Source organism: Ambystoma mexicanum, chromosome 6p, assembly GCF_040938575.1.
Source record: "Ambystoma mexicanum isolate Mex_15411 chromosome 6p, UKY_AmexF1_1, whole genome shotgun sequence".
NCBI classification, from domain to species: Eukaryota; Metazoa; Chordata; class Amphibia; order Caudata; family Ambystomatidae; genus Ambystoma; species Ambystoma mexicanum.
In genome coordinates, this window is record NC_090935.1 from 366,755,228 (window position 1) to 366,775,523 (window position 20,296).

Here is a 20,296-nt window from a genome sequence, read left to right on the forward strand (position 1 = left end):
TTCCAGTGTTCTAAACCTAGGGAGTGGCTCCTGCCCCACCCAACAGGAAAAGTAGTCCCAAACAGAAGAGGATCAGGGGTTCAACTGGCAGGTAAGTAAGCAGCATGGTCTGCTGCAGGTAAGTCCACCCAAGCATTATGAGCCCGGCGCTTCCAGCGCTGGGACTGGGCATCTTTATGAGCCTGGTGCCACTGGCGCCAGGACAGGGTCCAAAAGGTCCCAATTGGGACTGTCTGGCACTCGGAACCGGGGTTATGGGTCTGCTTCCAAGGGAGTCGGGCAAGTCCTGATCTTTTGGAAGCAGAGATCATGACAATATTCCCCTTCAGAAATATTGGAGCCCCTGGGGGTCCCTTTAATGAGGGACAGCTCTTAGTGATGTTCTTCCCTCTCTTTTCTTCTATTTTCTCGAGAGGGTTTGTGGGGCTATTAGCCTTTCTGGCCCTGTGTTCTGAGGGTCTCCTGTATGGTTCCTTAGTGGTTCTGTTTGAAGCCCCACATTTATGCTATTTTTCTCTGAATAGTCTGATACTCCCTTGTTATGAGCCAAAGCTATGACTTTTTTCCCACTTTTCTTTTTTCTTCCTCAACTAATATGAGCTTTCTGTTTTTTTTTTTTGTAGCTCCTTTTATCTCATTAGTTGAGTAGGGCCTTTTATCACTCCGTCCATTTTCTTGTGAATCTTCCTGTATTATGATTGTATTCTCTTTACTTTTTCTTTGCTCATCACATATCAAAATTTCCCCTTTTTGCTTGTTTGATGGACCTTTCTTTTGATTTTTTTTCTAAGAGTAGTTGGAAATGCAGTTGTGCATTTCCTTTTAACTTCTTTTTTCCTAGCTTTCCTCCTTCCCTTTGAAAGTTGTTTTCCGGCTTCTGTCCACTCGGGAGACCGAACATTCTGGTTTTGTGGCAAGTCAACTTGCTCAACTGATTGAGGCTCAGTTGTTCCATCCTCTATTTCTTCCACGACGTGCGCCAGTCTTCTGAATTCTTCTAAAACAGATTCCGAAAGGGGGGTATCGCCAAAACAGTTATCATTCTCTTCTACTATAAGTTCTTCTGGGGCCCCATTTTTTTCTTTATTCTGGGCCTTTAGTAGGGATAGATAAAAGCAAACAATTTTGCTTAGCTGCTTCTTCTTTATTTGCAAGGGTTCTTTCAATTGCTGATAAGTCCCGACCCTGTTTGTCTAGCTCAACGCTCAGCTCTTTCAGAGATAGTGTGATAACTGTGTTAATTGTTGTGATTAGCCCCACTATGGTTGGGTCTATGCAAGCTGTCTCTCTGGTCAGCTCTAGCAAGGTTCAAGCCTGCAGTTGTACTTCAGATTTCAAATGCTCAATAACTGTCACCAGAGAATTTAGTACAACATTTAGGGCTGAAAGAGTTGCAGCAAGTTCTTGTTTTGTGTCCCCCTCTGGTGTTTGTTTACAGTCTTGACTTACTTCCATGGGTTTATTCCGTTGATTTCCAATATTTTGAACTTGTGTAGGTGTCACCACACCGAAAGCTTCCTCCATTATTACGTCCACTATATCACTTTCAGTAGAATTGTCTTTTTGTACTACCACTAAAGGTAGAGGATTGTGGTTAAATGAGGACTCTTGTTCTTCATTATTTGGTATTTCTCGTATCTTACTTTGGAGATCATTCAGACTTTTCGTTAGTTTTTTCCCACCAAAATCATCTTCTATTTTCTTTTGGATTTTTTATTCCAGACCACGCTTCCAGGGATGTACAATATCGGATATTGTGCTGTTTATAACAGATTGCCCCGTGTGCACCTGCGCTATTGCTATTATGGCTGGTGCCATTATTTGGGTGGGAGCACTGCAAGTATTGAATTTCTATCTCTCTGAGTATGATCCATCCCATTCTGGGCATCTATGGTCATCCTGAAGTACCTTACTGCACAACTGCATTTTTCTTATTATTGTTTCTCAATAAGAGCCCTAGTTGCAGTCAATAGTAGCAGCAGCCTTTACCTAATGTACACACCCGAACAGATTATCTCTAGCTCGCTCTGGTCTTGCGTTAGCACTTATAATGCAACAACGGGACAAGCGCAGTTTTATTTGTTATTAGCAGCGCCCTATTACCAGAGTAATTACCTTTATATATGCTCCTGTCAGTCTCCCGGAGTGTTTCTGCTGCTGATGATGATGGTGGTCCCCGCCATATGCCTGTGATGGCGCAATTCCAATCCTGCACTCCCGCAGAACGTGCGTATGACTTCCCTTAGGGATCCTCCCAGCTCCAAACAGTCTCACAACAGTCCAAGCACGTTGCTCTTGTCAACGCGCCAGGCTTCTTGACGCAGGGTGACGTGCACTCGTTTTTTTATAACGCACTTCTTGATCACGTGATGTCACATGGTACGTTAACCGAAGATAGAAAGGATTTTGATTAAAGGGGACAGAGCCCTGTTCAGAGGTGTTCCAGTTGCCACAATCCTTCGCAGTTCTGTAATTAAGAGCTATCCTAGCTCTCTCCACAGGGTATCTCAATGTTGATACTGCCCAGCTCCACAGTCTCAACAGTCCAAGCACATCGCCCTTGTCACCGCGCCGGGCTTCTATTTATTTTATTTTTCCTTAACTGCAACCCCATTCCGCTATGTGGGAATCTGCTATGCCTACTCCCACACGAGCTCTCAGGTCCCCACTCATCAGAAACAGGGAGCATGGTAAACTGCCTGGTTCCTGCACATGCTTGGAGGTGCTGCAGTGATCCCAGCTGTATCCCACAGGCCCCTGTATGTCTGGGGGCACTGGAGCACCCCCAACGCACATTCAGACATGCAGGACCACAGCCTGCATCCCAAATTGAGCATGCAAGGCTGGGGATGCAACCCCTACCCCTCCTATGGGGGGTTACAAGTAATGGCTTGGCTCTGCACAGGCAGAGGAGGGGTGGTCTGTATAAGGAGATTTGGGTCAGGTTTCTGGATCAGACATTGCAAGCATGTTACTTTTAGTTTGTCAGGCCTTTGTGTCTGTATTGTATTGTAAATATTTAAATAAAGAAATATATACAAAAAAGAAATGGCTTGGCTTGTTCATAATGGGTTGTGGTTTGGCGCCCCATTGCCAGTTTTGGACAAGTCACCACTGTTTGTTTCAATGCAAAATCAATCCTTCAAATTTCCTTGAATCAATTTGTGGCTTTTTCCTGATAACCTTGTTCTCTGCATCTTTTTACTCTTCATCTCAAACTCTGCAATCCTCCGACCTGAAACCACCCCTCATTACACCCACCTGTCCCCACCCTATTCACCCTTCCTCTTGCTTCTAATTAATAGCCCACCCACACTTGGAGGCTCTTCCTCCTGTCATCAAACATTACAATGGATGTAATTATTCTAAACAGACAAGATCCATCTTCTTACAACAAAGGGTCATTCTCCACCACTGAATCCTCCCATATTTTACCTCTCCAATTTTAATAGTAGTGATATCTCCCTGTCATATGCATGCTCAATATATTGTAGAATAAAAGAGTAATATAATATGTGGGCTAGAATTATTAGGATGCATATTTTATATTAAAGACATTTTCACATATTGCCTAAAATATAAATGAGTGAGCATGGTTAGAAGGGCTCTTAAAATAAATGTTGGGTAGAAGATTAAAAAATGTATTACTTTGGCCGTGCCCTAAAGAAAGAGGAAGCGCCAGGGGGTGGCTGTTTTAGGGATCCGTCCCTTGCATTTCAATTATGGAGTTATTGATGTCTTGTTTTTCAAACAGTTTAATTTGGTTTTATTTTACTTTGTTGCAGTCCTTAAGTAACCAACAATGCGAAGAAATCCTAGGATTAACACCCAACTTTCTTTTTTAGGTTAACATAAGGGATAAAGTCCTTGAATTGTTGATGTATTTTACTAAACATTCAGACGAAGAGGTTCAAACAAAGGCCATTATTGGTTTGGGTAAGTACTACATGTTTTAATATTTAAATGTAGCAGGTTAAACTTAATCATGAATTAAATGCTTAACGAGCCACTATACTGCAGCTAACCTGAAAATGAATGGCAACAAAATGCAATTTTAAACTATGTACAACACATGTCAAAATAAAAACACCTCAAATTTTACTTCTGGAATAAAAATGTTGTTTTATTTTATTTAGGCTTCTCATTTATTCAACACCCCATCCTGATGTTTGAAGTAGATGTGAAAAATCTGTACAATAACATTCTCTCAGATAAGAGCTGTTCAGTCAATCTAAAAATACAAGTGTTGAAGAACCTCCAGACTTATCTCCAGGAAGAAGATACTCGCATGCAGGAAGCAGATAGAGAGTGTAAGTACTGGAATTGAAAGTTTAACAAAATTATTTGTATGAAGACCAGGGCATATTCAGGGCTCGCAAAATCTACTAGCCCACTAGCAAGTAGTTTTTGTGACTGGTGAGTGCATTTACTGCAAACACACTTTGTTTGCCGTGAATGGTAAATAAAAGTTTCACTGTGTATGCTTGGCAGCGTTGCACTAAATATGAAGTGTACTTATGGCGACATGCACCATTTTACAAAAAGCACCGGTAAATATTTTGTCACCAGTCACCTTGGGGCAGGTGCATTTCTCATAAATCGAGTATGTAAACTAAAGAACTCGCTCTGCAGGTCTAGTGGGATTTTTATGAATTTGCAAAGCCTGACATTTTGGAAAAAGAACCAGTCACAAATACAAATTGAGCCATAAAAAATATCAATTAACTGTTATTTGTTTTCTATGATAGTTACAACACTGATTTGATTTGCTCTTCGTAATACTGTGGCTGAAGTGCATGTTTTTCTCTTGAAGTATTTGTACTTCTGCACCAAACCATTTTCGCTACCACTACCTCATTCTCCCCGGATTTCTCTCCTTTGTCCCACCCTTCACTAGCATTGATTGATTGATCTTTGCAGGTCACGTGAATCGGACAAGTAAGTGGCATGTCCATGGCTGCCTGCTCTTGAGACGCTCATTTGCTTTACTTGGTCTGCAGTGAGTAATTTACTTTTGGGGTATTTTTCTTTTTTAGGCTAACGCTCTGCAAGGGCCCTTTTTGCTGCCTCTTGCTCATTCTCCCAGGTCTTTGGAGAGATTCTAGGAACCGTTTTTATTGCCCTCGAAGCGTTTTGCTCTTTTCTATTTATTTTTTATTTCTGACATATTTGGGATAGCCAGAAGAATTTCTCCTGAAGTCCAGCTGCCATTTTATATATTTTTTCTTCAATTAAGGTAAATGGTCCCGGGTGGTCCATAAGGTTCCCAATCCCAGGGGGTACCTCTCTAGCACTCCATTTTTGCCATAGGATGATTAAATTGTTTTTAAGGAGTAGGCTGGTGACAACTGTATTTTTTGTCTTAACCTGGGTGCAAGCCATTTTATCGCGATGTCCTGTGTTAAGCGATTTTTTGTTTTGGGGTTTCCTTTCATGAGGACAACCAGTCAATAGGCTTAAAATGGCCATTCTGACCATTTGTCTTTGTGTGAACCCATGTGGCAGCCTCTGTATGTGTTCTTACTGGTTTGGACAGTCCCTTGACTTTCCCTTGCATGTCCTGTGGCGACATGCACCATTTTACAAAAAGCACTGGTTACTATTTTGGGGACATTCTAGGGACTGTTTTAATTGCCCTTGAAGCCTTTTGCTCTTTGCTATTTATTTTTTATCTGGGCTGAGGGGCACAGTTATTAGCCACCTGACCCCTGTGTCTCTTGCCCCCCTCTTATGATTGGTGGGTTAGCTTCGTCCAGCCCCTAAGAGTAGTTGTACGTCAGGGAAACCTAGTCCCTTCTCACTCTTTTATTGCTGCAATTTGGAAAAGGCAGGTCTGTTAGCCTGCTGGAGGAGTAGTCATGAATTCCTGCCATTTTGCTGCATCTATAAGCCCTTCCCTGGCTATTCTGGCTTAATGTAGTTATTTAGGGGTTTTGAGTCCAGGCAGGGCTTATTGTGTCCCCCTGTGCTGACTCCGCTTTGGTGTTGAGGCGAACCTTGCATGCTGGGACCATATTGGGCTGTTTTACTACAGTTGTTCCTATATTCCTCTGGGGTTCAGGGATCTCCAGGCCACGAAATGTATTTTGAGCACTTGGCTGAAATTGTTGCATGTATTTTTAAACATGTACTCTTCGCTTTTTTTTGCTATGAATGTTTTTTTACACTCTAGCTAATTTCGGTTACCGTCCAAATATTTTTCCCTTAAGTTAATTGCATTGGTAAGAAACTGTGTCTAAAATGTATCTGGATTTTTGGCTGTTTTTAGAATTGTTCCACCCTCTAGCGCTGTTTTTAACTGCGATGTGCGATTTGGGATTTTAAAAATACAATGCCCTAAAGAGCCGCTATTAATGTGGTTTGTTGGTGTTGGCCTTGGGGGCCTTCATGGCTGTTTTTCCTGTGGTAAAATGTCTGGTTCCCTTTTCATCCTACCCTTTTTCTATATGTGTTGTGTGCTGTGAGGCATCAAGAGTAAACCTCAGACACTGTTGTGTTTTCAGTGTTTATCAAAGACTTTTGTTGTCAAAAAAAATAGGGGTTGTGGAAATCCTACATATCCCTGACTCTAAGAGGGGTTTACCTGCCTCACCAAAACTAAGGAAAGTCTGTGTCAGGATGTCTAAAGTAAAGTGTTCTCTGTCCTGTGTTCCAAATCATAAATGACCCTCATACCCTAAACTCAATATAACGTGAAATAGGGAATGTCTCTTGGCTTAACACCTGCAGCATCCTTCCACAGTTCCAAATATAAGTCACTAAGGTGCAGAAAAGAAAAATGAATAAAGTTCCACTAGAGAAGGACCTTCCCTTCCCCTAGTCTTTCTGGGTATTCAAAGTATCACTTCTCATATATTCCACAATCTCAAAAGGGGTGGCTCGTCCCTTGAGTTTTCTCTGTTTCCACTACACTTTACAGTTCTTTCCCTGGACCCCTGATGCCTTTTTCAGGAAGGGGTATGGTTCTTCCCTTTTGGTCCTCAATTTAAAAAGTCAGAGGTTTCTTCCCCTGTTTTCTCAGCACTTCCTGGTGGTGTCTGCCCCCTTCCTCCAATCACAGGGCTTTTTGAGTCCTCTCAATATTAGAGTGCAAATCCCAGGTTCGCTCTCATCATTTAGCATCCACTCGTTTCTGTATCCCGGTAAATATATTTTTCATATGTCGGACCACCAACCCTTGCCAACTGTGTTAAATGTCCCAGCTCCCTTGTGTGGGTCTTTGTTCTATACTAACTGCACGCGGCATCAGCCTTGAACTGCCCCAGTATCCCCAGTATCCCAATCTCCTTCTCTGGGTTTACCGGTCTTCTCTGCCAGCTTCGGCGTCCCTTGTGTCTCACTGTTTCATCCTGCGCTGTCTGTCTGCTGCCTGGGAGCACGTCTCGTCAGCTTCTCGGGTCCCACCTGGACTTCTCCTTCACTTGGCAGCTCCTGCTGCAAGGGATGGCAGCACAGTGAACACCCTTCTGCCTGACTTGCTTGGACGTCGTCCTCGCCAGCTTCTTTGCTCTGGTCTGCAGCTCACTTTTCAATGGACTGCTTTTCTCCCGCAGATTTCTCATCATGATGGATAGCCATCATCCAGCTCTGCTGTTCGGAAACCTTTCGACAGAGGGGTGTGGACCTTGACTCGGTCGTCGATCCATCTCGTCTAGCTCTCGATCGTCTGCTCCGGAAATTACATCAGCCATCGTGTATATATAGCATGGCACTACGCCCCATGCTTCAGTTCCTTTTTTCTGTGTGTTTGCATACTGCATCCGGGTACACGACTCTGGTTTACTCCATGTTCTTTTTGTACTAGAAGTCCGTTTTCTTCAAAAAGCTCGACGCAATGTCGTCTCAGAGTATTTCGGGCTTCAAGAGTGTTAGGGAGAAACTTCAGTTTACTGCTAAATTCCTCCCACCTTAGAGACGCCCAGCTCTTTTGCCGAACTTTAGGACTTTGTACTTTTAATTCTGTGTTTTCGGTTTCTTTTGGTTGTGGAGTCTGACAAACTCCATAGGCATCATCTTTTACATCTTGTCACACAGCACCTTCAGTGCAGTGACACGGGGAAGTCTTTCAGATTTCCCAAAGGTTTAAATACCTTCTCTGGGATAAACTACTGTTTCCCAGAGCAGTAAAGTGAAATTGACTTTACTTACATTTGTAACTTTCTAGACCCAGCACACACTATCTTACAATAGGGTGCTGGAGGGGTTACCTAGTTTCCCCTTTGTCTAGCATCTCATGTAACATATTTTATGTTACCCTTTCCTCACTGAATGGCTGGTGGCAGTAGTTTCATTTTAACTACCCTAGTGTGCCTTTACCGCGGCTGCATTTGCAGCTGCAGTAAAGCACCCAAGTGTGCCGTTTTTGTCATAATGGGCCTGGTCATCTTTTTCCGCCATTTGTTTGTGGAAAGGTCCTTCTTGAGATTTACTTTGCGCACCAAACCAGGTTTGGTCCCAGAGGCTTTGCTAAGGGAGCTATAGCCCTAGGTCTTTTAGTTGTAGCCCCAGATAGAAGCTCAGGTGCTACAACCAAAATGCTAGCTAGCCCCGAGTCCCGCCAGTCCCGACATTAGCTTAGCCCCTGATCTTTTCCAGATCTAGCAACACCCCTGTTTGGTCCCACTGTTCTCTTTGGGTGTCTGGGGTAGGCAGGAAGTGAGGGTGGTGCCCGAAACTCCCTGTGCTTAGTCTCCTAGGAGACCCAAATGCACTCTCTGTTGATTGGCTGATTGACTGTCCGGCAAGGACAGCCCCACCGCTGGGTGGAATGAATGGGAGAGAACTGAATGAAAGGCGAGTCTTTTGGCTTGGAAGGCAGAGTCGACCACTGAACGAAGGACCGAAGAAGAACTTGAAGAGGACGCCTGCTGCAACTCCAGGACCGTTGGTTTGCCCGGTGAAGCTCTGCTGCTGTGCTGAAACTAAAAATGTGTATCGACGGAAAAGCCCCTACAATGACGACTTCTCCCTTTGAGTTGGTGGGACCAATCAACTCCAAAGGAAGCTACCTGGACATCCATCTCAGAGCTGGTTGAATTTCCACAGAGTAGCTGCTCGAAATCATATAGCCAGGGAGAGGAACACCAGATTGTGTGTGTTGCTTTTAAGCTGGCCTAGAGCTCCAGGAAGATCCTCCGGACTCCCAGGAAGCAGGACTGCCTGAGCTCCTTTCAACAGAGTGCGGGACCCCAGAAGCAGGGAAAGTCCATCTCGACCGCCAGGAACCGAGGTGTTGCTATTTGCGGTAGACCCGAGGAGCTGAAACACCGAACAGCCATTTATTTGAAGATTGCCGGTTGCAAGAGGTGACCGTCTCAGTGCAGTGCAGGAGTCCCCAGAAGTCCTCCCTCTTGTCCCCACGGCTAAGCCCCAGAAACAGTGAGATCTGCAGAGCTGCACAGGAACAGGAGTCATCTGCTGCATCTTTTCTTCATTTTTCAAGGTACTGTACAAAGTCTAAGAGAACTTACCTATTGCTGTAGAGTGCTTGCATCTTCTACGATTCACAAGTCTAATCAGCTTGTGGCCCTACATTTCTTCTTTTATCCAAAGACTTATAAAACATTGTGCAAAGACTTTTTCTTCCTTTCCTGCAAAGAAGTGCTTCAGCTGATAAAGACTTTTGCCCATTGCCCATTGACTTTGGCTTAGCCTGCTCCACTAAAGGACTCTTATTGGGGGATCTGAAGGTATTTGCCTGCTTGAGAATATTTGTGATCTCTTGTGTTTTCTAATAACCTTTTCCTTTGACCTATTCCTAAGCCATTTTAAATGTAACCGTGATATATTAATGTCCCCAGCACCCTAGCTATTGAAGTCACCTGAGGGTGTAGGTTGCGTCTCTGGTCCATCCCAAAACGGTACTTACTGATTTAGAAATGTAAGAGTGTATTTTTGCAGTGTTTCTGTGTGTTGCTGTATATTGCTCCCTTCTGAAGAAGTCTTACTCTAATTGACTGGTAAATAAATTAATAATTATTTATTCAAGAAGCCTTGTTTGTAAGAGTTTATTTGAATACTTGTCACTGTGAATCTGTGCAACTCCTCTACAGCTCACATTGACCCATCTTGAGCTATGCCTGGCTGCTCAACACGCTACCAACCTGTGTAGTACAGACTTATTCCAAAGGTTGGGTTCCTATTGCCAGGAGGTCATGGTTGTTGTAGTGTACCCAAAGGGTACTGCATACAATCTTGCCTAACAAAGTGATGCCGTGATTGCAAGGACAACCTGTCTATGACCCTCCACCTCCCCCCCCCCCCATGACATCTGTCTATGGTGTCTCAGTCTTAGTTACAACACAGAGGCATGCGCGTCGTGTGCAAAGATGCAGCCGAAATCCCTAGGTGAGAGGGCTGAGAAACTGGCCTTGGGCCGACCATGTGCAAGTTTCTGGCGCAGTCGTTTGTCCGTTCTTGGGAGGCCGAGACTGTGGATTCCACCAAGGGGAAGGAACGACATTGCAAGAAAACCAAGAATCTGTCTGATTCCAGTAGCCATTCCTTGCGGTAGAAGGAGCACCACCACCATCTACGCGAGTTCAGCTCGACGTCAGAACGAGGTAAGCCCTCGGCGGGCCGACCACTCTGGAAGATTGGGAAAGTTTTAAAACTTCAATCAGCAATGTTTGAGGCATGCTAATTCAGGTGCGGCTCCGGTCCCCGGCCAGCAAGCTTTGGTGACAATTGGAGCTCGGTGCTCCTGACCCCAAGACAGCCACTCCATCGACACCGCTGGTGTCAAACGCCATTGGGCGTTAAGCCTTCCAGGCAAAAGTCGCCGGAGGGCCATAAGGCCGAGGCCCATGATGCCCATCGATTATCAAAGAGTCTCTATGTGCCGTAAGAACCTTCGGCATCGAAAGCTTTGGCTTTGAAACCTATTCTCAAGCCTTCGCCGCCGTCAGTCTGCGACGGTTCATTTTTGCCGCTGATCGGGTTTCTTCGATGCAATCCATATTTGGCGTCGACCCTGAGGACTCAAGTCGACCCAGTCTACAAGGGAGCCAGCGGCGTCTATTTGTTTTGACGACCAAGCCGATTTATTGGCCCTAGCACAAGGTGTACAAGACAGCAGTGGTCTGGCTACTTCCCCATATGTTGAGTTGCAGCAAAACCAGCCCTATACCCATGCTAATAAGTTCAGGAATCTGGTTCACAGGGTTCGTGACACCCTGGGATTGAAGGCTTCCACTACACCTCTTAAGGGGTATGAGCTCACCGACACTTTGAGCGAGGGTCCTACAGTAGAGCATAACATGCCATTCAACTCAGCCATTGTGGACCCTTTAGCCTCCTTATGGCAGCACCCTTGTACCATTCTCCCTCTGAATGCCAATTTTACAGGGAAGTAAAGGCCGGCAAGAGGAGACCCTCCTTTCCTCGCCAGGCACCTCTCACAGAAGGGTTGGTTATACAGGCTACCACTATTTCCACCAGACCTGCGGCATCCACATCTAATCTGCCTATGGACAGAGAGGGAAATAAATCTGACGAATTGGCCAGAAAGGTGCTCACCTCTGGTAGCATGTCGCTAAAAGCCACTAATGTAGCATGGGGATTCGCCAAGTACTCCTTTGGCTTATGGAAGGCTGTGGAACATGCTGCTGAATACGTCCCCGAGGGTGCCATGCAGGGCAGATTTTTACAGCTAATGGAGGATGGGAAGGTGGTAGCCAAGCAGTCATTGCAAACCGGCCTGGACGTAGTAGACTTGAGTTGGCAGAGCAATGGCTTCAGCAGTTGTAATGAAACACCATAAAAACAGGCTGCTGGACATGCCCTTTGAAGGTGACCTGCTTTTCGCAGAAAGCAAACAAATTCATGGAGAAATTCAAGGAATCCAAGTTGGCTTCTAAATCATTGGGCATAACGGTGCAGCCGGCCAAACCTTCCTTCAGCTTTGCCTCCAGGGTCGGAGGTTATAGATGTTATGTGCCCTATAACAATAAGGCACAGTTCCCACAAGCCAGGTAAGGCAGAGGCGCGTCTCGCGTCCCTAAAGGGGCAGAGGGGCCTCTAGAGGCCAACAAGCAGTGGCGTTGTCACCCGCGCCTTCTAAGCCGCTTTGATTTCGTATCCCATGATGCAACAGTTGGTGGACAGTTGGTAGGGCATTGGTCCCAATGGCAGGAAATAACTTCTGATACCTGGGCCCTGCAGTTGATTTGGTGGGGGTTATGGTCTGTCTTTTCTAAAGAGGCCTCCAGACAGACCTCCACCTCCCCCAATCTAACCGGGACGGTAGCTCCAGTAAGAACTGAGAGCCCTGTTGTCGAAGGGTGCCGTGGAAGAGGTACCTCCTGATCAAAGAGGGCCGGGGTTGGTATTCACAGTATTTCCTGGTGCCCAAGAAGGGAGGTGGTCTTGGTCCCATCCTTGACCTCAGGTCCTTGTACAAGTTCCTGATGAAGGACAAATTCAGAATGGTGACGTTGAGAGAGATTCTCCACGCTCTCGAACTACAGGACTGGCTCGTGTCAATAGACCTACAGGACACATATTTCCATGTGCCAATACTTCAAAAGCACAGGAAGTTCTTAAGGTTCCTCATAGGCGACAAGCAAGGGTGTTCACCAAGCTTATTTCTTTATTTGCAGCTCACCGCAGGAGATCCGGAGTCCAAGTATTTCTGTATCTGGACGACTGGCTGATCCGAGGGAAGTCAGCAGGGCAAGTCTTGTCTCATCTAGAAGAAACCTACCTACTACTGCACACGCTGGGCTTCTCCCTCAAGTTGAAGTCCCATTTCACACTGGTTCAGCAGCTCTGCAGCTCCAGTTCATCGGAGCAGTCCTGCACACCCAGGTAGGGAATGTTTTTCCTCCCAAAGAGAGAGTCAGCAACATTGCCCAGATGGTGCATTTGTTTCAGAACCACGCTGCCCTTCCAGCGGCTTCCTTCCCCCCACCCTCCTCCTGGGTCTCATGGCCTCCTGTATTTTTCTAGTGCCAGAGGACAGGCTATGTATGAGATCCCTCCAGTGGCTCCTGAGGGGACCAGTGGTCTCAGTATCTGGGTGCTCTCACGGGTCGCCTTTCAGTACCCAGCCAGGTAGTTAGCGTACCTGGCTGCTGGAACACGGGCAGCAACCCTTTTGGCCTCCTTGGGCCCAGGCCTGAGTGGTCACGGATGCGCCAATGAAGGGTTGGGGCGCCCACTGTGAGGATTTGCAGGTGAGCGGCCTCTGGTCTCCATCAGAAGCCAGTTGGCATATCAGCCTGCATCTCCAGCCTATTATAAGGTTAGCCCTGAGGGCCTTTGCCCCGTCTCTGAGGGAAGCATTTCCTCGTCCTGATGGACAACGCGGTGGCCTTGCACTACCTCAACAAGCAGGGAGGTGTCCACTCCCGCCCACTCTGTGTTGAGACAACTCAGCTGTGGTTCTGGTTGAGAGAGAACCAAATCTCGGTCTCGGCAGTTCATCTGGCGGGGACAGAGAACACCTTGTCGGATGCTCTGAGCAGGCAGAGCTCCATCTTGCACGAGTGGGAAGTGTCAGGAAGTGGATCTCTTCACCACGGAGTCCAACAGGAAGTGTGAACAGTTTTGCTTGAGGTAATTCCCAGCGAGCGGCGCGCTGGGGGACGTGTTTCTGGTTAATTGGACTTTCCCTCTCCACTACGCCTTCCCCCCGATTCCTGGCATCCCTTGGGTTCTCAGGAGGTTGAAGAGATTTCGAGCAACAATTATCTTGATCGCTCTGTATTGGGGGAGGAGAACGTGGTACTCTGACCATCTGTCCGCCTCACTGGTTGCCTTGGCTTCCGGAACTCCTAACGCAGTTGGAGGGTGGAGTGCTCCACCCGACAGCAGATTCCCTCAACCTACCTGCATGGCTCTTGAGAGGATGAGGTCTGATGACTGGGACCTCTCAAAGGAGGTACTTTAGGTATTGCTGGTTGCACACACACACACACATTCTACTCCATCTCTGTACACGTGCAGGTGGAGAAGATTTGAGGTGTGGTGCAGGGAACGCGAGACTGACCCTATCTCTTACCCCACCACCACTGTGATGGAGTTCCTTCTATCATTGGCCTCTTTAGGTTGCCAGAGCCAAAAGGGGTATTTCTCCAGCATGGGGTCTGGCATGGATTCACATGCTCATGAATAATCCCCGTCAGGCTGGGAATTCTCGGTAAAAGAAAAAACAGTTTGTTTTGTATCCAAACTGTCTTTCTCCTATAAACCAATCGCTGAGCTCTGGGTCATACTGCCCCCAGGCAATGGCTGCTTGCTACCGCAGCCCCTCCTCTGGCAGCCAGATTTGTACTCTACGTTCAAGTGTTGGGAGTCCTCGCGTTTTGCTCTTCGATCTTTTCTGCTTTTTGTACTAGAGAATTCCATTTTTAGGTCAATTGAGCCCTTGTGCTCCATCGTTCATCCTTCAGATTAACGGGGACCCGTTTTTTGGCATCTTTCATCGCCCCCAATCGTCGAGTGTTCTTCTTGGAAGTTTCCAGAAGTCTTCGGGCCAACACCTCGCCGGATCATGTCGGAGCAGAAGGACGGAGCTTCCCTCTTCAAGCTGCGCACCAGTTGTGGTTTGCGAAATGTTTATTGATTTCGGATGACAAGCATTCCCAGTGCCTGTATTGTCTACACCTGGCGCATAAAGAAGATTGTGAGATCTGCTGTGTTTTCACCAAGCGCATAGTAAAGGATCGACACGTTCGGTTGGCGGTGTGAGTCCAGACCAAGACCTCTACACCGTGTGATTCTCAGGGGCATGCCTCTTCTGGATCCAGCCAACCTGTGCAGGCTTATAAGTCCTTTCAGGGCACTCCATCCATGGTGGCCCAACACAAAGCCAAGCACCGTGAGTCCGCTTCCGTCGGGGTCGCTGCTCCAGCGTGTCCCATGGCAGTCAGGGCGCGTTTGCCGTCTCCGTCGGCCTCGATCTCCAGCTCTTCATCCAAGAGGAAGTCAGCTACCCCCGGGAAGCTGTGGGAAACACCGGAGAAGGCCAAACAGGGTAAGGTGTCTGAACTGCCTGTGAAGGAGAAGGCCAAGCAGGACAAGGGGTCCAAGCTGCCTGTGAAGGAGAAGGTTAAGATGGCCGACAGGCCTGTGAAGGCCCAGGTGGGCCAGGTGAAATCTTCCTCCTCGATCGAGTTGGTGGGGGCCTCCCTTTCAAAGGATGGTATCTCTCTCGGCCAGGAGACGGTCTTTGTTCAAGCCAATAGATAAAACCCCGTAGAAGGGGAAGACCGGACCTCAGTCCGAAACAGACCCCTCAGGACCCGAAGAGGGGGGGAGGGGGGACTCCAGGGCACAGACATTTCTTTGTCCAAGGAGGATGAGGTTCTTTCCGTCCACACCATCCATAGTGGTGACGACGATAGAAACGTCAATGAGATGCCCGTTGACGAGGGCGATGACATGGGCGCTGGGCCCAGTGACCCTGTTCTGCAGATTTGTCGCAGGACATCCTCTCGACACTCCACACCCTGGTGTCGCAGATTCAGAGGAGATTGCCGACAGCTCCACCAGCGGCACCACCGGTGGCCCCGTTGGCTCTGGGGCAGACATCGGTGAGGAAAAGGGGACACCCTACGCCTCCATTCCAACCATCACTGCCCAAGCCCCCCCCTCCGGCGGGGACGGACGCAATGACTAATAAGGACTATGGCGCAGGGCTGGGAGACCCTGCACCGCCGGCTCTGGGAGCCTCTCTGCCGGACGAGGTGGGATCTTTTCATCCCCTAATTACCTGGTGTCCGAGCTTTTTAAGCTCACCCCGGAGGAGAAGGAGGGCTTCCTGTACCAACGCCGGGAGGTGGAGAGGAAGACTATCCTGTCAGTGCTGCTCCTGGACGACGTCTGGGATGAGGAGCTGGTGTTGCTGAAGAACCCTGCTTCAGCGAAGAGAGACCAGCTTAAGAAAAAGTACAGGGTACCGGCGTCTGCACCAAAGTGCCTGCAGTCTCAACTGTTGCCGGACTCTGGTTTCAGCGACGGCCAAGAAAAAGTTGTCAAGTTAGTCTTCATCTGTACCCCTGGACAACGAGGGTAAGAAGTTGGATTCATGGGTAGAAAGGTAATCTGCTCGACGGTGAAACCAGCCAATGGGAGTCGGACCACGCCATCACAGTGAACATGCGGACACAGGTTTCCGCCAGATGGGCAACTGGGTTTGTCTTCGCTCGTGGCTGGCTCAACGCCACCAACTTCAGGCAGGTGGTCCAGACAAGGGTCCTGGACATGCCATTCGACTGATGCAACCTGTTCAAGAAGGCTGTGTATTAATCCCTCCAGGCCATCAAGACCGGCACGGAGACATACCGTGGCACCCTGCAGCAACACTGGCTGTCCTTTCGTTCATCAGGAGGGAACTCCAGCAGGTCTTCGAAGGGTTTCAGAGGGGGCTCATCTACTTGCTGCCAACCCACCCGATCTTCGATCCAGGAAGCCGACAGGAGTTGCTCCAAGGCCTTCGAAGGTGGCCGCCATGGTCGTAAAGGGCCCCAAGGCGTTCCGACAATCTCCAAGCAAGATTGAACCGGCCAGGACATAGGGCCTCCACCCATGCACCCCGGTGGTAGGCCGGCTGGCGAACTTAGTCAGCGTGAGGAAGACCATCTCCACTGATCGATGGGTCTGACGCTCTCGCACACGGACAAACCTTGGAATTTCAACAAAAGTGTCTGCCAATACCACCGGTGGCCCGGCAGGAAAATCACATCCCTCAGCTGCTGCTGGAGGTTTGGGCCATGTTACGAAAAGGTGCGATAGAGCTGGTTTATCGGTGACTCCGGGGCTCAGGAGTCTGCTTAAGATACTTTCTCGTAAGAAAGACGACCGGGGGGTGGAGGCCCATTCTCGACCTACAACAAGGCAACAACTACATACAGTCCCAGACGTTCAGGATGGTCACGCTGCAGCACGTGCTCAGCCAGCTGGAGGAGGGGGACTTTCTGTTGTCCTTGCACCTGGAGGATGCGTACTTCCACATCCCCATCCATAAAGGACACTGCTTCGTTGTTCAAGGGAAGCATTACCAATTCAAGGACCTGCCTTTCGGACTGAAGTCGGCAACCAGAGTCTTCACAAAGTGCCTGGCTCCGGTGGCGGCTCATCTACAACTGCAAGGGATCCACATGTACCCTTACTTGGACGACAGGCTCATTCATCAAGGGACATCGCCGTCGACCACACAGCGAGAACCATCCGACTACTGACGGATCTGGGGTTCTCGGTGAATTATGCCAAATCCTGCTTGACTCCATCGCAGGACGCCCTGTTCCTGGGATCCCGGCTCAACAGTGTCGTGCCTTGCGGCTCCGTCGGAGGAGAGGATAGTGGCCATCTTGGGCAAGGTGCAACAGCTGTTGGCACTGAAGATGGCCACGGTGAGTGCCATCAAGTCTTTTCTCTGCATGATGTCATCACGCATTTACCTCATTCGACTCTGCAGGTTGCTGAAGCGCCAGCTACAGGAGTTCCTCGATGCCTGTTGGGTGTAGGTGTCCTGAGGCTTTCAGGACAAGATCGTGCTCGACGAGGAGTTATGTCGGGCGTTAACGTGGTGGGGCGTACGTCCCAATCTATCTTGGGGCATTGATTTCCAGACCCTGCCTCTGCCCGTACTAGGAGACGGTCACGACGGACGCTTCCCTGGAAGGATGGGGAGCTCACACCGGCCGTCTTCATGCCAGAGGCCTGTGGTTAGGAGGAGAAGACGTTACACATCAACGCCATGGAACAACGGGCAGTATTTTGGGCCCTTGCATCGTTTCTGCCATTCCTCAAGGGCAAGGTGGTGGGGGTCTTTGCAGACAATACCACTACAATGTTTTACATCCGGAAGCAGGGGGGGGGGGCACCAGGTCCCCAGCGCACTCCAAAGAGGCGCAGGACTTATGGCACTGGGCCGTCTCCCAGGGGATGTTCCTCGTTCCGTTTCACTTGGCAGGAGTAAAAAACACAGTTGCCGACTCCCTCAGCTGGGAGCTGCGCTCATGCCACGAGTGGGAGCTTCGACAGGAACAAGTGAACTACCTTTTCCTCAAATGGGGCAATCCCCAGATCGATCTGTTTGCGACGAACACCAAGTGCTCGCCAGGGAAGGAGGTGCAATTCTGCAACACGACCCAGGATCGCTGAACCTGAAGGTTGGCTCCTGCAGCATTAGAATTTGGGGGTTACGATCTTCCGGCGGACTGCATGGAGGTACTCGCCACGGCCAGAGCGTCATCTACTTTGAAATGCTACGTACTCAAATGGAAGAGTTTCGCTATTTGGTGCCGTTCTCAGAAGATCGATCTTCTGAGGGTCAGGGCACCTCAGGTACTTACATATTTGCCTTTGTTGGCTAAATCTGGGCTGGCTCACGCCTCCACCAAGGTTCATCTGGCGGCTATCTCCCGTTACACCAGATCCCCAGGACGACACTTCTTGTGGTCGCACTGGTTAGTCAAGGAATTCGTCAAGGGTCTATTCCACTTGTTCCCACCGGTGAAGGCTCCGCCCCGGCGTTGGGGCTCCACGTGGTACTTACTAGGCTCATGGGACCCCCATTCGAGCCTATGCATTCTGTTACACTCAAGTTTCTATTGTGGAAGAAGGCTTACCTTGTGGCCATCACCTCTGCACAACGAGTGGGTGAGAACCAGGCCTTATCCTGTAAGCCACCTTACTTGACTTTCCACGACATGAGGGTGGTGCTGGGCACGAGCCCTTGGTGTTACCTGTGTTTTTTCCGACGCCTTTGTCACCGGCTGAATGGACTGTGCACTCTCTGGATGTGGCTAGAGCACTAAAGTTTAATGTGGCCTGCACGAAGAGTGTCCGGAAAACTTCTATGCTTTTTGTGAACTTTGGCCCTGTGAACCATGGGAAGGCCCTGTCCTAGGCTTCCATTTCCAGGTGGCTCTCCGGCTGTATCACCCACTCTCATCAGTTGGCCAACCATCCGCTGCCTGCCTGTCCGAGAGCCCATTCCACCAGAGTGATAGCTGCTACAACGGCGTTCCTGTCTGATGTGCCCCTGCTGGACATCTGCATGGCGGCTACGTGGAGGTCGACGCACACCTTCACGAAATTCTACTGCGTCGACAGGGATTGCAGGGAGGAGTCCAGAGTCGGCCAAACAGTGCTGCACAACCTGTTCGCTTGAAAGTGAGCCTGGTGAGGAGGTAAGAGATTGCTTCCGTTGAGCCTTGCCACCTCCTGTGGTTGTGCATGTGTGTACTGCTATGTATTCCTTATTCATGAGCATGTGAATCCATGCCAGACCCCATGCTGGAGAAGGAACAAGTTACTTACCTGTAACTGTTGTTCTTCAGAATGGGTCTGGCATGGATTCACATGCAAACCCTCAGACCTACTCCCTCTGCAGCTCTTCTCTTGGTCCTACTGCCCCTTTAGGTGCTACCAAATCTGAAGATGGCTGCCTGAGGAGGGGCTTAGGTAGAGTGCAGTCCTTGGCTGTGGGCAGTATGACCCAGAGCTCAGTGATTGGTTGTTAGGCCTAAGACATTTCAGAAATGAAACTGATTTTTTTCTTTTACCGAGTGTTCACAGCCTGACGACGGGGAATATTCATGAGCATGTGAATCCATGCCAGATCCATGCTGGAGAAGAACAGTTACAGATAATCAACTTGTTCCTGTTCCCTGCTGAGGCTCCAGTGTGTCATTTCTACATCTGTCTTTACCGCTGGAACGCTTCAAGATGATCACTCCCACACACATAACCAAGTCTTTGTTTGTAGGGGACTGGATGTGTTCTCTGGTACTCAGCTGCATGTACCCATATATGAACCGCATCGCAAATTTTACGGTTCACGATTGTCGTACCACTTCCAGTACAAGGTGCTGCCCTTCGGCCTGACCTCAGCCCCTTGTGTCTTTAAGAAGTTGATGAATACCGCACCGGGCCTCTCCACTTGGACAACCATCATCTATACCCTTATCTGGACGGCTGGTTGGTGAGGGTGGGGTTCTCCGCAGCGGTGCTACACCCCTCCCAGAGATTTGTGGATACCCTTCAGCTAGGGTTTTACCTCAATCAGACGGCATTGCAGTTCTGCCCGTCTCAGAAACTGGTATTTTCAGGGATGTGTTGGAACACTACCGGTCAGCGGGTGTTCCCCGCTCCCGAGAGGCTTATGTCCCTATGTAAGGCGGTGGGTCACTTTCTCGCCAACTCGACCACCTCGGCATGGTGGTTCCAGCACATTCTGGACCGGATGGTGGCCTGCATGCTCACTGTACAGCACCCCTGCGGCCAATTGGAATCAGGAGACAGGGTCTCATTGGGACGGGATCCCAATACCACTGCTCATGCTGCC

General features: G+C 48.7%; 1 protein-coding gene across 6 annotated transcripts in view; it reads left to right on the forward strand.

Moving 5' to 3' along the window:
• Window positions 1-20,296, forward strand: part of NIPBL (NIPBL cohesin loading factor) — a 2,053,700-nt gene that overhangs the window by 1,680,946 nt on the left and 352,458 nt on the right. For all 6 annotated transcript variants that reach the window (XM_069627143.1, XM_069627142.1, XM_069627145.1 and 3 more), the window contains 2 exons: window positions 3,846-3,936; window positions 4,137-4,310. In XM_069627143.1, the coding sequence (XP_069483244.1) occupies window positions 3,846-3,936; window positions 4,137-4,310 (265 nt within the window). The remainder of the gene's footprint in view (window positions 1-3,845; window positions 3,937-4,136; window positions 4,311-20,296) is intronic.